Source organism: Nerophis ophidion, linkage group LG25, assembly GCF_033978795.1.
Source record: "Nerophis ophidion isolate RoL-2023_Sa linkage group LG25, RoL_Noph_v1.0, whole genome shotgun sequence".
Classification (NCBI taxonomy): Eukaryota; Metazoa; Chordata; class Actinopteri; order Syngnathiformes; family Syngnathidae; genus Nerophis; species Nerophis ophidion.
Window position 1 is genome coordinate 27,718,739 of NC_084635.1, and position 15,461 is coordinate 27,734,199.

Here is a 15,461-nt window from a genome sequence, read left to right on the forward strand (position 1 = left end):
AAACTGCACTGCAGTACTCAAGATGCAAAAAATGCATACTTCACAAAGTTATTATCATATAGCATATGTGTTAGTAATATATATAAAGTGGAAAAACAAATGCCATTAAAATATAAAATGGCACCAAAACGCATCAATTTAATTTGTTTTAATCAGTTGCTTGATTCATCCAGCAGCTGTGACATTTTAAAATTATGTTGCTGAATAAACAATGTGTGTAATATTTTTTTCATTTCTGACTGTCCTAATATGTTGAAACGTGCACACAGGATGGAGGATTCTTTGTCCATCGTGAGTCTTCATAGCGCATGCACTCCTCTCTCACAGCCGTGTGTGGAACTGTCAGTTTGCACGTCCTAAATAAAACATAAAATGCTCCCAAAACGGTGATGAGTGTTAATGAATCACATTGTTCGTACCGTATAATATAAGTTCAGTTTCTTCTCCACGTATGGTGGCCGTTTTGATGATCAGCATATATTTTGCATATTAAAATTGATTGCATGCCTTATTCTGCTCAATTAACTGAAGCTATCCACTTTGCACACATTCAGTAGATCAGTTTTGCGTGTGCTGTCAAGTTTACATTAGTTTTAGTACATGCAAACCTTGAGTAAATCAAGTCCTAAGTGTGTGTTTGCACGTCTGTGAGAGAAAAAAGATAGAACATACGCTGAGTACAGTAGAGTCCTGTCCATCCCGAGCTGCAGTGACACTCTCCATCGATGGGGCTACACTGAGCACCATTGTGACAGTTGCATGTGTGAATACAATCAGGACCCCAGGAGCCCTGAGAACATGCTGCCAATGAAACACACATGCACAAATGTCACCAGGCGAGCAAACATGTTGAGTGTGGTAAAAAGAAACAAAAAAGGCATCGCAAGCAGATTTTGTGTGTGTGCGTGTGTGTGTGTGTGTGTGTGTGTGTGTGTGTGTGTGTGTGTGTGTGTGAGTGTGTGTGTGTGTAATTATTCATTGCGTCTTACATTTGGAACAGTCCTCCCCAATCCATCCAGGATAGCACTGACAGGATCCATCTATGGGATTGCAAGTGCTGTTGTTTGTGCACAAACATGTCTCCGCACACTCTTTGCCATATTTTCCGCTTGGACACACTGTTGAAACACCACAGAAATGTAATCGGGATTGTAATGAATTAAATCAGTGACGTGCTGTCATGGGAGGCAAGTGAGGCAGTGCCTCACCTGCCACCAGGTGGCTTAACCATGCGATGTCCCAAAACAAAGTAATACAATTAATAACGTTTTTATATTTCTCTTTTGGTTTATGCTTTCAATGTGATTTTGGTGTGGTTCCTCTATATTTTGATAATTTTCATGGTCAAAATCGCAGAAATTCCATGTTTCCTGATCAAAACAATGCAGCAGATGAGAAGTGAGGCAGACACTAGCGGTGCCTCCATGGCTACACACAGTGTGTATTGAGGGTGCATGCGAGGGGGCGCATGCTTGTTGCCACGTGGAAAAGTCAGGTCTTGAGGCAGAAAGTACCTCTGCCTCAAGGTAGGGAGCGATATACTGTCAACTTGCAGTTCAATGCCTCAGCAATACTCTGACTCGCCACACTGGCAGAAGTGGGGGTGCTCAAGCAAGCAGAAACAGGTCTCTCCAGCAGAAGCCAGAATTGTTTTCTTTTTTTTTTTAACTGTATTTATAACAAACATTGCATTTTTATTAGAGTAAGCCAGCGTTTGTGGGTGTTTTTTGTCAGGTGCAAAAATATTGTTTAATTTTTTGGAATGAAATTTAATTAAATCAATGTTTCTGCCAATATGGAGGATTATATACTGTATCCAAGATGAAATACTTCTCTAAACTGGAATTTGAGACAAAATGAATGCGATCATACAAAGTATGTTTTCATGGAGGATAGCTATTGCTGCTTCAGATACAAATACAGAAAGGTAAATTAATCAATCAATCAATCAATGTTTACTTATATAGCCCTAAATCATTAGTGTCTCAAAGGGCTGCACAAACCACCACGACATCCTCGGTAGGCCCACATAAGGGCAAGGAAAACTCACACCCAGTGGGACATTATTACATTATTAAATTACACTCACAATACTTGATGTATTTTGTTAAAAGAAAACAGGACCAAAAAGTATTTAATAACAACTTTATCAAATAGTTTTTGGACCCATTTATCATATCATAATACCATTATGATAACGTTTTTATGATAGCGAATAACTCCCTTTTTTTCCTGTAGCTCTAATGTGCAACCTAAATCAACAATGACTAGAGCTGGGAAACAAGCACTCAAGCAATCAGAGTAGACTTAGTTGGCTTGCCTTCTAGGTAACATTGCAATTTACATTCCGCCAAAGTAAACATGCCTGATAGAAAACTATCTAAAGTACAGAAATAGTCCTCTTTTTAAAAAACCGCAGCTTTCCATATACATGCTACCGATTAGCATTAGTGGGTTTTACATGGCCATCTAAAAAATATCAAATTTGGTAATCAGAACTACAACTAAGATGTATACTACAGTCAAACAGTTAGGACAAGACAAAACTAGCATGTTTAGCTTCATGGCATAGACTTTTTCTTGGCTATAAACTATAATGAAATAAAAATAAAATAAAATAATATATAAAAAATAAAAAAATATTATAATTTTTTTCTGATCTTGAATGGGATTGTGCTGAAAATTTTAATTTTCCTGAAGGAACTCTCCTGACGGAATAAATAAAGTACTATCTATCTATCTATCTATCTATCTATCTATCTATCTATCTATCTATCTATCTATCTATCTATCTATCTATCTATCTATCTATCTATCTATCTATCTATCTATCTATCTATCTATCTATCTATCTATCTATCTATCTATCTATCTATCTATCTATCCATCCATCCATCCATCCATCCATCCATCCATCCATCCATCCATCCATCCATCCATCTATCTATCTATCTATCTATCTATCTATCTATCTATCTATCTATCTATCTATCTATCTATCTATCTATCTATCTATCTATCTATCTACACTACTGGCATCTAATGACTTGGAATTGTCACAGCATGCAAAGTCTACTATAGTTTGCCCCCTGTCAAATAGTTCTTTCTTTGTCTCTTACCTCTTGTTGAGGGGCTGACTGGCCCGTACATGCACATGCACATGCTTCCACTGCTCTTGCCATTTCTAATACAAAGTAGAGTATAAATCGGACTTATATCTGTCAGTAGACTCGATATGGAAGCGCTAAAAACTACAAGAAGGATGACAGGGAGAAGACGCAGTTGAAGTGGAGCCACATAAATAAGACATTAACGACGGTAACAACACGGTCAGAAAGCGGCCTGAGGATGGTCAGTTCTGTAAAACATAATTTGTGCAAAATTTTGACCTGAGAGCCACCATTACATGTTATATAGAACACAAATAAATGCTTAAGACCTTTAGTACATCTGTATGTGGAAAGAAGTTATGGAATGGATTAAAAAAAAAAATTAAACAAAGCAATAATATGATTCAGTTTAAGCTACGAGTGTTCACATAGTACAAAGAAGAACAATTGTCATAAATATCTTGAACCCTTAAAAAAAAGAGATAATTATTTTAGTTTTAATATTTGTTTACTTACTTATGATATATTTATTTATTTACTGTTCTTTTACAAACAGATAACAAAGAAATGGGATAAAACTGCTATGATATGAAAAGAAGTAGGATTAAATAAGCTCAGCTTCTTCCTACTTCTTTTCGGACGTGCTGCAATGAAACACTTGGACATATGTGACGCATTACATTGTAATTCTATTGTCTGCATCGTCAAAATGAACTGAACTAAACTGAACTGGTTGTGGTAGTTCCTTTCCTGTTGTCCCTCCCACCATTCTTCATTTGTTTGTATGGTTTTTTAGATAACGACTATACCGCATACCTCTTTTGCAATAAAATTTATAATATAATGATGAAGTTAACAATGCTACAATACAAGTCGACACAAACAAACAAATCATTGATAGAAATTACCTCTCTGTATTGCAAATTATGTTGACATAAGCAGTCAACTCTGCATTGATGCCAACTTAAAAAAAAAAAGTGCACCAGAACTTGAGTCGGTCGAAAATGTTTTGACATGAACTAACAGATGGTCTCCACATTTGGACCACCACAAATTAATTTGCTCCCTGTTCGCCCTACAATGAGATTGTCACTGAATTTAGCTTGTCGTTACAACCCCATCCAGTAGATTGCATCTCAATTCTGCTTCTTACCTCATCTCACATGCACCTGGTCTTTGACAAATTTAGCCAGATGCTGTTTTTCACAAAAAGCGACTGATGACACTTTTTCAGGTCTTAATAGACACTTTTGGAGACTCTATCATGAAAGCATGTTTTCGGTTTTCTGAAGGAGCAGCCGGTGCTGTACTTTTTATTGGTAGCTGGTAGGGACGTATAAAAAAGAACTGGTACGATGATAAACCACTGTAAAATTCCCGAAAATAAGTATTTCTGTCTCCACTTTTAATCAGCATAAAACCGTGGTTGTTTACCAGGCTTGAAAAACTTATTGTGATACTGTTTGCTTCATGGAGAAGCAGCTAATCACTAGCTATCTTAAATGATAAACCTCTTTACCCACAAAAACACTTCATACCACAATCTAAACTGTATAAACACATTTCTCTCTGAGAAACAAAGATAATCACTTGTGCACATTGAAGCTGAAAGATATAAACAGTTGTAATATATGTACTTAATTCTTCCGCAGACACCCCTGCGAACCCTAGGGGGACAAGCGGTAGGAAATGGATGGATTGATATTTAATAGGGCTGTGAATCTTTGGGTGTCCCACGATTCGATTCAATATCGATTCTTGGGGTCACGATTTGATAATATATCGATTTGTTCGATTCGATTCGATTCTCGATTCAAAAACTATATTTTTTTGATTCAAAATGATTCTGTATTCATTCAATACATAGGATTTCAGCAGGATCTACCCCGGTCTGCTGACATGCTAGCACAGTAGTAGATTAAAAAAAAAAAAAAAGCTTTTATAATTGTAAAGGACAAAGTTTTATCAACTGATTGCAATGATGTAAATTTGTTTTAACTATTATACAAACCAAAAATATGACTTATTTTATCTTTGTGAAAATATTGGACACAGTGTGTTGTCAAGCTTATGAGATGCGATGCAAGTGTAAGCCACATATTGTTCTTTTTTTATTATTTTTATAAATGTCTACTGATAATGTCAATGAGGGATTTTTAATCACTGCTATGCTGAAATTATAATTAATATTGATACTGTTATTGATAATATTCATTTTTGTTTCACTACTTCTGATTTGTTCTGTGTCTCCTCTCAATTGCTCTGTTCATTGCAGTTCTGAGTGTTGCTGGGCCAGGTTTGGTTTTGGAATTGGATTGCATTGTTATGGTATTGCTGTTTAGTGGTTTGTTGGATTGATTAAAATTATTATATTTTTTTTAAATTAAAAAAAAAAAAAAAAAAAGATTTTTGAAAAATTAGAATCGATTCTGAATCGCACAATATAAACGATTCGATTCGTATTCGAATACATTTTTTCCCCCACCCCTAATATTTAATATATGGAAACATAAAAACTATATATTAAGTATATATAAGTATCAAATAGAAATACAGAATACCAATATGAAGGCAGCAGAAAAAAATATATATAAGCAAAAAAAATTAAAAGCGAAAATACAGTAATTGATGCAAATGAAATTTCAGTTGGCTACTATCAACATAATGAACATTTAACATTTGTGGGGTGGTATAGCTCGGTTGGTAGAGTGGCCGTGCCAGCAACTTGAGGGTTCCTGGTTCGATCCCCGCTTCCGCCATCCTAGTCACTGCCGTTGTGTCCTTGGGCAAGACACTTTATCCACCTGCTCCCACACTGCTTTAAATGTAACTTAGAAATTGGGTTTCACTATGTAAAAGCGCTTTGAGTCACTGGAGAAAAGCACTATATAAATATAATTCACTTCACATTGAGGACACAACAAACTAAAAAATAAAAAAAGTCATAGAAATGTATAGGCTACATCTAATTCTCAGTGATTATGAGCTGCATATATTGCAGGATTACTTGCCAACCTTGGAACCTCAGATTTAGGGAGATATTCAAAATGGCCACAAAGGGGGCTCATATACTAGCAATATTGTTATCGGGGTGGAAATGGGGAGACATTTGTGGAAATGGAGGTCCCGGGGGATTTTCGGGAGGGGCACTGAAATTCGGGACTCTCCCAGAAAAATCTGGAGGGTTGGAAAGTATGATTGCAGGGGTATCAAAACTATGACTTGCCATGCCCACAAGACATCAAAAGTTTTACAAAAAAAAAATCAGTGTTTTTGCCTAAATTTAGTACCCCTTGGACTGAAATGGAGTGACATTGCCACCCTCATGTAGGCGTAAAAAGAATAAAAGGTCAATGACCAAATAATTACATTTCAAAGTGACTTGAGCACGGAATACAATGATTTGCAAATCATTTTCAACCCATATTCAATTGAATGCGCTACAAAGACAAGATATTTGATGTTCAAACTAATAAACTCCTAAACTTTTTTTTTTTTTTTTTTTGCAATTAATAATTAACTTAGAATTTCATGGCTGCAGCACGTGCCAAAGTAGTTGGGAAAGGGCATGTTCACCACTGTGTTACATCACCTTTTTTTTTTTTTTACAACACTCAATAAACGTTTGGGAACTGAGGAAACTAATTGTTGAAGCTTTGAAAGTGGAATTATTTCCCATTCTTGTTTTATGTAGAGCTTCAGTCGTTCAACTGTCGTATTTTACGCTTCATAATGTGCCAAACATTTTCGATGGGAGACGGGTCTGGACTGCAGGCGGGCCAGGAAAGTACCCGCACTCTTTTACTACGAAGCCACGCTGTTGTAACATGTGGCTTGGCATTTTCTTGCTGAAATAAGCAGTGGTGTCCATGATAATGTTGCTTGGATGACAACATACAGTATGTTGCTCCAAAACCTGTGTGGACCATTCAGCATTAATGGTGCCTTCACAGATGTGTAAGTTACCCATGCCTTGGGCACTAATACACCCCCATACCATCACAGATCTTGGCTTTTGAATTTTGCGTCTGTAACAATCCGGATGGTTATTTTCCTCTTTTTTCCGGAGGACACCATGTCCACAGTTTCCAAATAAAATTTGAAATGTGGATTCGTCAGACCACAGAACACTTTTCCACTTTGGATCAGTCCATCTTTGATGAGCTTGGGCCCAGCAAAGCCGGCGACTTTTCTGGGTGTTGTTGTAAATGCGTTTGGCTTTGCATAGTAGAGTTTTAACTTGCACTGACAGATGTAGCGACCAACTGTAGTTACTGACAGTGGTTTTATGAAGTGTTCCTGAGCCCATGTGGTGATATACTTTACACACTGATGTCGGTTTTTGATGCAATACCGCCTGAGAGATCAAAGGTCCGTAATATCATCGCTTACGTGCAGTGATTTCGCCAGATTCTCTGAATCTATTGATGATTTTACGGAAAGTAGATGGTAAAATCCCTAAATTCCGTGCAATATCTCATTGAGAAATATTGTTCTAAAACTCTTTGAAAATTTGCTTACAAAGTGGTGTTCCTCTACCTATCCTTGTTTGTGAATTACTGAGCATTTCATGGAAGCTGCCTTTATACCCAATCCTGGCACCCACCTCGTTCCGAATTAGCCTGCACACCTGTGGGATGTTCCAAATAAGTGTTTGATGAGCATTCTTCAACTTTATCAGTATTTATTGCCACCTTTCCCAACTTCTTTGTCACGTGTTGCTGGCATCATATTCTAAAGTTAATAATTATTTGCAAAAAAAAAAGTATCAACTTGAACATCAAATATGTTGTTTTTGTGGCATATTCAACTGAATATGGGTTGAAAATGATTTGAAAATCATTGTATTCCATTTATATTTACATCTAACACAATTTCCCAACTCATGTGGAAATGTATGCATTTTCGGAAGGTGCGATTTATACTCCGGAGCGACTTATTCTCCGCAAAATATGGTGTGTGTGTATACACATATATATATATATATATATATATATATATATATATATATATATATATATATATATATATATATATATATATATATATATACATATATATATATATATATATATGTATATATATATACATAAATATAATATATCATATCTATATATAATATAGATATTATATATTATATATATCTATATAATAATATGTATGTAATATATTAATACAATATGTATACACATACATATACATACACTATATATGTATGTATATATTTATTGTGACTTTACGTACAGTCGGCTTCCAGCCTGCCGCCAAGTTTTTTAACCCAATGCGGCCCCCGAGTCAAAAAGTTTGGACACCCCTGATCTTGCGGTACGCCAAAGAATCACTTGATAAAAGTACAGTGTTTTATTTTTTTACATTCTAACACAGTGTTACTTTTCAAACTGTGTGTAATATTACAGTGGCCAAAAACATTAAACATACTTATCAAACAAAACTTGTGCCTTGTTTTTAATGAATACTTTGGCCTACTAAGCTACTGTATTTTAATATTGGCAGTACTTGGACACCGAGTGTTTTCTGAAGTGTGCTTGGTGAAAAAAGTTTGAGAACCAGTAGTCTAGTGGCCACAACACATATTTACAACACTGTATGTGGGCCGCAATGACTCTATTATATGACTAAAGAGTTTTTGAATCTTTCACAATATTCCATTCCATTTTCTACCGCTTATTCCCTTTCGGGGTCGCGGGGGGCGCTGGCGCCTATCTCAGCTACAATCGGGCGGATGGCGGGGTACACCCTGGACAAGTCGCCACCTCATCGCAGGGCCAACACAGATAGACAGACAACATTCACACTCACATTCACACACTAGGGACCATTTAGTGTTGCCAATCAACCTATCCCCAGGTGCATGTCTTTCACAATATTGTAAAACAAAATACAATTCAATTAGCGACATGGTGAACTTACCCTGGTTGCAGAGAGTGCCAAAGAATCCAGACAAACATTCGCAGTGACCAGTAACATGATGACATGCCCCATCACTGTGGATGCATTGAGGACAGGACAGGCTACACCGATGGCCGTAGAAACCAGGTGAACACGCTGTCGAGCACACACAATCATGGATTAGGTTTATATCGCGCTTTTTACAAGACACTCAAAAGGCTTTACATTTCATGTAGTCACTCCTGTAGTGGTGGTAAACAACGTTCCCTCTAAGGTACGCCCCTGTGCAATTGAACACTGCTCACACGTCCTGTGCGCACGGCAAATCTAGGCCGCGCACAAAATCGGATAAAACGATAACGCATAACAGTGTGCACGTCTGCCGTCACTCACATGTGCGCCTTGAATGCTCATGAAGTTTTGGCGTTTGGTCACACATATGAAAAATTGGAGGGAAAATTGGTGATAACAACTGCCTTGGACTACTACTTGCCCAAGCACACAATAGTAGTGACTAAGATGGTGGAAGCAAGATTTGTACAAGGAACCCAAAGGTTTCTTAATGGCCACACCGCCTCGCAACAAATATTGTATTTTAATACATGTATTAGATTGCATTGTTTGTGTTGCGCTTTTGACCACCCGCATACATCTTGGTAAAACCGTTAATTTGTTTTCAATTATATTTGCTTAGGTGGAATATATATCAATAAATACAAATATATCTTGAGCTTATCCTAATTCATATAGTTTACTAAACTTTGAACCATCCATCCATCCATTTTCTACACCTTGTCCATTTTGGGGTCGCGGGGGGGGGGGGGGGGGGGGGGGGGTCGCTGGAGCCATGCAATCTCAGCTGCATTCGGGCGGAAGGCGGTGTACATCCTGTTTTAATGTGTCTACATTAAAACATTGTTCTTCATACTGCATTAATATATGCTCATTTTAAACTTTCGTGCAGAGAAGGAAATCACAACTAAGTCATTTGACCAAAACTGTATTTATTAAACAGTTATTAAGCAGTGGCACAAACTTTATGTCATTTCCAAAACAGAAAGTTGTCTATTCGACATATTCCCACTTGAAGATGAACAATCGCCAGACGATGGACCCCCTGCTGTTTTTCTTGGGAATTAATTTTTCCTTCATTTGTTACCAGATTCGCACTTTCTTTCTCTCGTATTATCACTCGCACGGCTTCGCTAGCATCACAGCTAACGTTACCTAGTCTGCTACCTAGTCTGCTACCTCTCTGCTCCGCGAGGGAGTATACGTATGTGACGTATGACGTGACAGTATGTGACGTGTCTGAGAAGGTGCACTTACTATCTGTGAGAAGGACGCACAAGAAGGAGTGGGAAGAGCCTGTAATGCAATGCCCGCAGCTAAAAGCAACTGCGTGAGAACGTATACTCCAATATCACAATATAGTCACTTTCTATATCGCACAGAGATAAACCCGTGATATATCGCGTATTTCGATATATCCCCCAGCCCTAGATTGAACCCAAGACTGCTCAGGACCTTAATATTGTGAGGCAGATGCACTAACCTCTCCTCCACCGTGCTGCCCAACTTTGAATCAAACACTCCAAAATGGACCCCACTATTGCAGGAACAAACAAAGGGAAAATGGTGTCTGTGCGCTAGCCATACATTCAGATATGTAGGTACATTTTTCAAATCACAACACTTTTTCCCGTGGTCACAGGACAGTTTCATAATATCAAGGGAAAAACTTAATATACGACTGTTGAAAAACTTAAGCTGTACATCAAGCAAGAATGGGAAAGAATTCCACCTGAACAGCTTCAAAAATGTGTCTCCTCAGTTCCCAAACGTTTATTGAATGTTGTTAAAAGAAAAGGTGATGTAACACAGTGGTGAACACGCCCTTTCCCAACTACTTTGGCATGTGTTGCAGCCATGAATTTCTAATTATTATTTGCAAAAAATTAAAAATTAAGTTTATGAGTTTGAACATCAAATATCTTGTCTTTGTAGTGCATTTAATTGAATATGGGTTGAAAATTATTTGCAAATCATTGTATTCCGTTTATATTTACATCAAACACAATTTCCCAACTCAAATGGAAATGGGGTTGTAATATCTCAATATTTTTAGGCCATATCGCGATACACGATATATATTTCGATATTTTGCCTTAGCTCAGAATGAACACTTAATGCATATAATCACAGCAGTATGATGATTCAATGTGTGTACATTAAAACATTCTTTTTCATACTGCATTAATATATGCTAATTTTAAACTTTCATGAAGAGAAGGAAATCACAACTAAGTAATTTGACCAAAACTGTATTTATTAAACAGTTATTAAGCAGTGGCACAAACATTATGTATTTTCCAAAACAGAAAGTGCAAGATTGTCAGAGAATATAGCGTGCACTATTGTTTTAATACAACAAAAAAGGTTGTATTAAAAAGCAATGTAATAATATTTGAATCATTGGAAAAAAAGTTTTTATTCTCAGTTTGACAGTTTGGGAACATGCCGCTGTAGACACAACACAACAGAGACAGCTGTGTGCTTGTATGTGCGTCAATTGGGCGAGTTGGCACAGTTATCTGCTTGCAGAATACAGACCTGCCAACATGTACGCATTTTTCGTACTCTGCAAACACTTTGACCCTTAAGTACCCTGTACTATGCTTCATTGCTCTCAGGTACGCATTGAGGTGCATTTCGTTGGTTACAGTTTCACACAGCAGTTACATGACTCACTAACGACCCTGGAAACTCTTTTGTAGCATTGAGGGCTGGAAGATTATGGCAAAAAAAATTATTACCATTATTTTGATAGATATTGTAATCAGGATTAATTGCACAATTATTCATTTATTTGAAAAAAAAAGTCAATGCAAGTCATCAGAATCAGGTAATACACCAACTTATATTCTTGTCTTCATGAAAGATAGGAATCTATATGTTAAACATGCATGTATAATCATTAAAACACCTTTAACATGTCAACAAAAATGGCAAAATAAATAACTAAATTATATACCTATATATACTATAAATATATATATATATATATATATATATATATATATATATATATATATATATGAATGATATGTGTGTGTATGTATATATGAGGTATATCACCTCGACTTGGTCATTTATTAAGTAATTGATTAACGTTGAAAAATTTATTGGGGTGTTACCATTTAGTGGTCAATTGTATGGAATATGTACTGTACTGTGCAATCTACTAATAAAAGTTTCAATCAATCAATCAATCAATCAATCGATGAATGCCTACTGAGCCTATGGTGCTGTTAAGTTATTATTGTGGCTCAATTTGCCTTAATTTTTTTTATTTTAATGTATTATTATTTAATATATATTATTGTTTTAGTTGCTTAAGAGATATTCCTGGCTATGAATTTGCTCATTGCTATTTTTATGTAGGACAAGGGTCAGCAACACGCGGCTCTCGAGCCTCATGCGGCTCTTTAGTGGCGCCCTAGTGGCTCCCTAGAGCTTTTTTAAAAAAGGATTGAAAATGGAAAAAGATGGGGGGGGGGGGCAATTTTTATGTTTTAGTATGTTTTTTGTTCGAGGACAAACATGACACAATTCTTCCCAATTGTTAGAAAGCCTACGGTTTATTATGTTTGCGTGTATGCTTCACTGATGAGAGTATTTGGCCAACCTCTTTTTGTCCTACTAATTTTGGCGGTTCTCGAACTCACCGTAGTGTGGACTGTGACGCAACAGTTTGTTTACATGTAAAATCTTCCACTCCTCCTTTGTCTCATTTTGTACACCAAAAGTTTTACACTGTACGTTAATGCACAAAGGTGAGCTTTTTTGATGTTATTGACTTGTTAGAATGCTAATCAGGCATCTTTGGTCACTGCATGACTGCAAGCTAATCATAGCTAACATGCTATTTAGGCTAGCTGTATGTACATATTGCATCATTATGCCTCATTTGAAGGTATATTTGAGCTAATCTAATATCCTTTACTTTGATTATCGTTGTATATAATTTAGTTTTGTATGTCTCAAGACACATTTCAGATAGTTGTTTGTGTACCATGTTGTTCCAGACCACAGCAAACATTACAAAGCCTGCCAAAGATTTAATGAAAATTAAAAGAAGACAGCCTGCCGTTTTCTTTAACTTGGACACACACACATCTATTCTTTTGGCCATTAAAGGTCAATCATTACAGGAGTTATCGTCCCTCTGAGTAGCCTGATTTACTCATGGTTTCTAATGTTGTAAAAATGTGTAGAATAAATATTAAATATCAACATTTCTGTCAACGAAATTTGCGCCATCCTGTTATTAAAGCTAATATAGACACTTTTATCATGTGTTGCCTTCATTATAACACCTATATACGGATTTTTATTTTTTTGCGGATCCATACAGATTGATTTTTTGTATTTTTGGTCCAATATCGTTCTTTCAACGTTTTGGGTGGCCGACCCCTGATGTAGTATATACAGTATGTTAGTAATATATATTATATTTGAAAAAAGTAATTTGTTTTAATCAGCCCCTTAACTCCTCTGGCATCTATGAAATTATGAAAGGATGTTGCTGAATAGACAAGGTGTCTAATATTTTTTAGTTTTTACCTTTTAAATATGTGGACATGCACACATATTCCAGCGTCCCTTTCTCACACCCGTGTGTGTAACTGTCAGTTTGCATGTCCTTTTCAAACGGGCTATCTGTCTATCTATCTATCTATCTATCAAATGTTCTTTTACAAAAGACTACAAAAGACTAATTTACAAATGTCACATCTCTACCAACCAGTGACATGCTGTCAGGGGAGGCAAGTGAAGCAGTGCCTCACCTGCCACCAGGGGGCTTAACCATGAGATGTTCCAAAACAAAGTAATACAATTAAATTATTTTAATATTTCTCTTTGGGTTTATGCTTTCTATGTGATTTTGGTGTGGTTCCGGTATATTTTGATAATTTTCATGGTCAAAATTGCGGAAAATCCATGTTTCCTGAACAAAACTATGCAGTGGACGAGAAGTGAGGCAGAAACAGGCGGTGCCTCCACGGCTACACACAGTGTGTATTGGGCGTGTCCGTACGAGGGGTGCATGCTTGTTGCCACGAGGAAAAGGTAGGCCATGAGGCAGCAAGTACCTCTGCCTCAAGGTAGGGGGCGATATATTGTCAACTTGCAGTTTCAATGCCTCTGCAGTGCTCTGACTCACCACACTGGCAGAAGTGGGGGCGCGCTCAAGCTAGCAGACACAGGTCTCTCCAGCGGTAACCAGCATTTTTTTCTTAAATTTTTAAAAAAATTGTATTTATAACAAACATGGCATTTTTATTACAGTAAGCCAGCGTTTGTGGGTGTTTTTTGTCAGATGCAAAAATTGTGTTTTATTTCTTGGAATGAAATCAAATTAAATGAATGTGTCTGCCAATATGGAGGATTATATACTGTATCCAAGATGAAATACTTATCTAAACTGGACTTTAAGACAAAATGAATGTGGTCATACAAAGTATGTTTTCATGGAGGATAGCTATTGCTGCTTCAGATACAAATGCAGAAAGGTAATATACATTCACAATACTTGATTTATTTTGTTAAAAGCAAACGGGACTAAAAGTATTTAATAACAACTTTATTAAATACTTTTTGGACCCATTTATCATATCATTATATCATTATGATAATGTTTTTATGAAACTCTAATGTGCTACCTAAATCAACAATGACTAGAGCTGCGCATATGAATTTAAGTTAAAAAAAAAAAAAGAAGAAAAAAAAGTATACATGCCTCACCTGGTTTTGGTTCACCGCACGTCACTGCTACCAACCTACCAGTTAAGATTCACTGAATATTGAAGTCGGTACAGTCTGTGTATGTTTTGTGTATCCATCAATACTGAGGCCTCAATTGCACATCAAAATCCAGAGATGCAAATTAGGTCCCCTCTTCAGTTGAGTATAAGCTATTACTTTTATTTGGAACAATTACAGTATGCCATGTTAATCCTGCTTTGGTTAAATTTCCCTAGGGAGCGAGACTCATTGTTTAATTTGACTCATTTTGTCTTGAACAGTAAAGTGTGTAAGTGTTTTACGTGGCTTACTTCGTTTGCAGTTGGTTCCACGGTAGCCTGGAGCACACACACATGTGCCGTCCTCTGGGGAGCACGAGCCTCCATTTGCACAAGTGCAGCTATAAGAACAGTTGGGTCCCCAATGTCCGTCATCACACACACTGTCACAGTGGACACCTGCGGACAAACACACGTAGTGCTGGGTTGGACACTGAAATGACCTATCACAAGTCATTTGGAGTGTATACTCATTACAAAACTTTTTTTAGGGCGATGAGTGGAATGTATTCCAGTGAACCTTGAGCGTGACGGGAGTACAAGCAAGACTTTTTGACAGTCAGTCACAACGTTA

General features: G+C 36.8%; 1 protein-coding gene across 4 annotated transcripts in view; it reads right to left on the reverse strand.

Annotated features, from left to right (window-relative positions):
* LOC133542931 (multiple epidermal growth factor-like domains protein 11) overlaps nt 1–15,461 on the reverse strand; it is a 445,750-nt gene that overhangs the window by 52,414 nt on the left and 377,875 nt on the right. For all 4 annotated transcript variants that reach the window (XM_061887206.1, XM_061887204.1, XM_061887205.1 and 1 more), the window contains exons 14-17: nt 15,140–15,286; nt 9,042–9,176; nt 990–1,118; nt 673–801 (exon numbers count right to left, since the gene is read on the reverse strand). In XM_061887206.1, the coding sequence (XP_061743190.1) occupies nt 673–801; nt 990–1,118; nt 9,042–9,176; nt 15,140–15,286 (540 nt within the window). The remainder of the gene's footprint in view (nt 1–672; nt 802–989; nt 1,119–9,041; nt 9,177–15,139; nt 15,287–15,461) is intronic.